Raw genomic sequence first — 5,000 nt, forward strand, 5'->3', positions numbered from 1 at the left:
CTGTTACATCATATTTCTACTCAAAGAAATTAAATGAACTGATTATAGATAAGAGCAATAAAAAGATAAAATATGTTGTAATGCTACAATGTTTCTCATAAAAAATTCATGAATGAGTGAAATCAGCAGGCCTTTCTTTCCATTCACATACTAATAAAGTGAGCAAACATACTCCAAGCAGTAAGACCTTATGTGAACCGTGTAACTCTATCATCTCCGTCTGATTCAACCACTAAGTGCTCTGCACATGAGAACTCCAGTTCATGTATTTTCATTCATCTTTGATTGTAAATTCTTTTAAATATCTAAACAATAATCATTTTACAAATATTTCTCTCACTCTCTCATAGTTTAAGTGAAATCATAATGATTCAATCATATAGTGTATAAAAGAATGTACTGGTGGCAAGCCTATTGAAATAATCCAAATAATTTATTTAAAAAATGAGAAATTTAACCAGACTGTCAAGTCCATCATCAGCTGGGTGGGAATGTACAGACAAACACCTTAGAGAAATTGGACATCAAGAATCAAACCCTTAATTTTCCTGCATCTTACATGAATCACAGTCACAACATAAAAATTTTGTAGTTAAATCCACACACCTGCCAGGTGGCTAAGTTCTCATTAAGAAGGGAGTCCAGGTGTGGAGGCTTTCTTGGCTAGGGAGAAATATACAGACTAGGTTTATGTTTTTAGGTTAGGGTATTTACTAGAGGAGTAACTTTGGGTCTTAGGAGCGCACAGTCCATTGACAACATTTACTCTCAGGAGGAGAGTGGGAAGAACAATAAATTTCAGGATGTCACTGAGCTTTGGCTATACAAGGTTTTCTTATGAGGTCCACTTATTTATACTGAAATCTAACTCAGGTTTGCCTCAGGCATAAATTAAAATTTTCCTTGTGAATTCCGTGTCAGCTTTTCCTCAATCTTTTTTCCTGGCTTTCCTTAGAAACAACTTTACTGTTAATAATGTTATCCATTTTAAATATTACAAAAATACTCAAAATGGCTTTCAAAATGGGACTTTTTTTCTTGTCCTTATACTGAATGCATTCTACCCAAAATCCACTTAAAACTTGGGCTATAATGAATGGCCTACAATCTTAACTCACTGGCTTCAAGTGAGCGATTGTTTGCTATTGGTTAGGAAAGCAATCATACACTAATAGTTCTCTGCCTCGAACAGGCTACTGACAAAGCTGACAATGTAAGGGAATGACTGGTCTGCTTCAAGAAGTTGGTAATTTAACTGTTCACTCTTTGTTAGTGTTTGCTTATTGGGTTCAATGCAAGATTTTAGGTGAACTCTGTGCATGTAAGTGTGAGTGTTTTCGTGCATGTGTTCGTGCGTGCGTGGGTGCGTATGTTCATGCATGCGCGTGTGTGTTCCTGCGTATGTGTGTCTGGGTGTGTGCGTGTGCGTCTGGGTGTGCGTGCGTGTGTCTGGGTGTGCGCGTGTGTGTCTGGGTGTGCGCGTGTGTGTATGGGTGTGCTCGTGTGTGTGTTTGGGTGTGCACGTGTGTGTGTATGGGTGTGCGCGTGTGTGTGTCTGGGTGTGCGTGTGTGTATGTTTGGGTGTGCGCGTGTGTAACTGTGTGCGTACGTGCATGTGTGTGTGAATGCATGTATATGTATGTATGTATGTATGTATGTATGTATGTATGTATGTGCATCTGTTTGCTTGTGTTTTTTTACATTTTTATTTGTGTTCTTATTACAAATACTAGGATGAAATAAAACTTGTGACTGCATGTGGGTAAGAATTCTAGCCAAGTCTCACCACCGCTGCCAAATCTGACGTCATAATCAGCAGTTTAATTCCAACCAAATAGCAGCAGTGTCGAGCAATTGCCTCAGAGGCTGGCACTTCCCACGCAGGCAAAAGTCAACAACAAACCTCAACCACATATATAATGGAAACATAAGACCTTGATCTGATTGCTTTTCTCATGATAAACCAACAGGGAGGACTGCTAGCTCGATCCTGGCACAAGGTCCATGACAGCGATTTGGGCTTTGCTGAAGCGACAACATGCAAGGAGGCCACAAAAAATAGAGCAAGCCCAATAGCAGCGATGTGTTTATTAGTAACATTCCTCTAAACTGCAAATATTCATTTTCCCCCCATCAGTATCCTCCATAGGACGCTGGAAACTACAGAAACTCGAGTGGAAAGCTCTCGCATTCCTCATCATGACCAACAGAAATTGCAACCTCAACAATTACACGCTCGTGAATTGCTAATGAACCAACTGCCAAGCAAAACTCAAGATTCGACATCCCGCCCCCCTCCCCCCCCCGACCCGCCCACCCCGCCGCCCGCCCCCCCCCCCCGCCCCCCTCCCTCCCGCCCCCCCCCCTCATCCCCCTCCCCGCCCCTCCCGCCCCGCCGCCTCCCGCCCCCCCCCTCTCCCTAACAGAGAGACAGGAGACCAAAAAACCCAACCGAAAACCACGCTATCCTGGCTTAATATCACAACCGAGAAAAAGTTACATAAGTACAACCCCTGCAAAAAAACACACACACACACACACTCCAATTTAGCAAACCAAGAGCCAAACTTCCACAACCTTTCAGCAGCAGAGGCAAACAACACCCATCAACAAACAAACAAACAAACAAGCAAACCTCCCAGCCCCCACAACAAACCACAGAGGAAAACAAAACGAAGGAAATTTTAGGCCTAAACGAAGAACAAGTGTGACATACTAACGAGAGGAAGATACGAGAGAGAGAGGATAAATAGAGCGAAAAGGGGGAAGTGGACAACTGCTGATGAGAGTGGAGGCGAAGATGCTGATAAAAGAAGCATGGAATATAAACACAAATAGTGTGCATAGACCGAGAGGAGGATAAACAATGATTGTTTACCTCTCGTCTCGCCTTTAATTCTCGTCTGGGGGATTCCTGAACTCTACCTGTCGTCTCCTCGAATGAAAAAGACTCGCAAAACGAACCAAACTCCGAGGAACAAGACGGAGAAAAAACAAAAACAGAAATTATCGGTAAATTCTTCCATCTCCCTCATTCGTCCTCGGCCTTCCCCTTCCTCAACCCCTTATTTCCCCTCTTTTCACCCCTTTTCCCCCATCTCCCCGGCCTTATTTCACTCCCTCAGTTATCCAATTCTCTTCCCCGCGCCCTTGAACCTCGCCTTACCTCCATTTTTAAGTAGAAAAAGCCAAAAAATCGCAAAAATTCGGGAACCTCACGCGTTGAAGCCGCCTTTTCCCACCATGTACAAACAACGCCGAGAGGACTTGCAAGCGCACTCGTGATTGGCCCGGTTTGAAACGCGGATCCTGATTGGCTGAAAGAAGCGTCTGAATTTTTTTTCCTTTTGGCATTCGTTGTTCATTGAAAAAATAATATTTCTTATTATTTTTATTTACGGTAGTGAATGCATATCGTATCTGTTCCTTTTATTTCATGAAGGGTAAATGATGATAAATGGACGGCGTTTATTGGCTGTGAGAACCGTCCGATTTTTTCCTCTGATCATTCGCTATCGTTTAAGATCGTATCCTATTACTTTATTAATTGTATTTGCTGCATCTTCAGTGCTTGAGTCATTTAAAACCTATTTATCTAATGCGAGATATTGAACATAAGGCAGATCATGAGGATATTCCCCTGTTCTCTCTCTCTTTCCCTTCCATTCGTTCATAAGCGAAAAAAGTCATTCACATTTAAAGGCTAAATGCGCTAAATGAAACATAAGATCACCTTTTGCTAACAACATTTCCCTATATCTTACCGATAAAGTCATTACGGTAGGTGACCTCTAAGTGTCTTAACGTTATAGATTAGATATTCAAGGAATTTCTCTTGTGGAGGAATTTTTGGGGCGAAAAGTTAGGCCTAAAAGCCAAAAGTTATCGATTTTCTATCAGAAATCATCTACAGTCATTTCTGTTCTATTTCTTTTCTATTGGTATGTTTTTTCGGTAGTTTCTTTTTGTGAGCAGATATACGAATATCGTGTATTTCGGCTTTAGTAAAATAATTCGATCAAAATGCAAAATTACATCGATGTTGAATAATATATACATATAAATCAGCAACATAAAACGACAAGAGTCATCGTACCGTGGATACTTCAGTAAAAATATACAAACCAATCAAGAAATCTTATAAATTGTAATAACCACATAAATTTTATTTCACACGTGAATGCGCAGGCCTACACATGAGGCAAACGTTTTAACCCCGCGTGCAATTCAAGGGAACGTTAATGTAATATATATTCAAAAGTAAACTTTTTGCGCGGTTATAACTCATTTCACTTTTATATTTTTCTACTAGAGTGGAAATCAATATGTGTTATCGATTCACTATTGAGGGTAATATTATTTTCTGGCTTCTGGTAGTACTAAAATGTTACTGTTTTATGTCGATAATGCTAAATATGAAGATATGCTAGTGCATCACCAGCTATTGAACATATGTAGGCTAATAACGAGTCCACATACCCACAAGCTCAAGCACATAGTCGCGGACAAGCACATACGCAGACACAGACACAGAGAGAGACACACTCATGTGATTGCACTTTGGGTCTATCTTGCACTCACAAACACGCGGGTTGCGCTTACGCACATATATACGCACTCACACACACACTTATAAATGCGCACGTATATATATATAACGCACACACACACACACACACACACACACACACACACATACACATGCACATAATCTACACACAGATACACACACACACACAGAGAGAGAGAAAGAGAGAGAGAGAGAGAGAGAGAGAGAGAGAGAGAGAGAGAGAGAGAGAGAGAGAGAGAGAGAGAGAGAGAGAGAGAGAGAGAGAGAGAGAAAGAGAGAGAGAGAGAGAGAGAGAGAGAGAGAGAGAGAGAATAGTTTAAAAGTTATTTCCAAAAGTTTTCCTTTTACATAAATAGTTATAGGGACGGAATATATGACCATTTCCTGTAAAGAATTTCGCACAAGTAGACAGAAAATTCATGAAATACAT

General features: G+C 40.8%; 1 protein-coding gene across 6 annotated transcripts in view; it reads right to left on the reverse strand.

The window, feature by feature from the left end:
* Positions 1-5,000, reverse strand: part of LOC122252656 (transformer-2 protein homolog beta) — a 67,701-nt gene that overhangs the window by 33,653 nt on the left and 29,048 nt on the right. For 2 of the 6 annotated variants that reach the window (XR_015192423.1, XM_043015248.2), the window contains exon 1: positions 3,167-3,324. The exons of 3 other annotated variants lie outside the window; for them this stretch is intronic. Coding sequence is in view for 2 of the 3 variants with exons in the window: in XM_043015248.2 (XP_042871182.1) it covers positions 3,167-3,172 (6 nt within the window). In the remaining variant the exon portion in view is untranslated. Of the gene's footprint in view, positions 1-606; positions 664-3,166; positions 3,325-5,000 lie in introns of those variants that run through there. One more of the 6 variants, XM_086553319.1, reaches the window with a different exon arrangement.

The sequence above is a fragment of the Penaeus japonicus genome, unplaced genomic scaffold (assembly GCF_977035675.1).
Source record: "Penaeus japonicus unplaced genomic scaffold, GWHDUDI00000001_assembly GWHDUDI00000028, whole genome shotgun sequence".
In the NCBI taxonomy this organism is placed as follows: domain Eukaryota; kingdom Metazoa; phylum Arthropoda; class Malacostraca; order Decapoda; family Penaeidae; genus Penaeus; species Penaeus japonicus.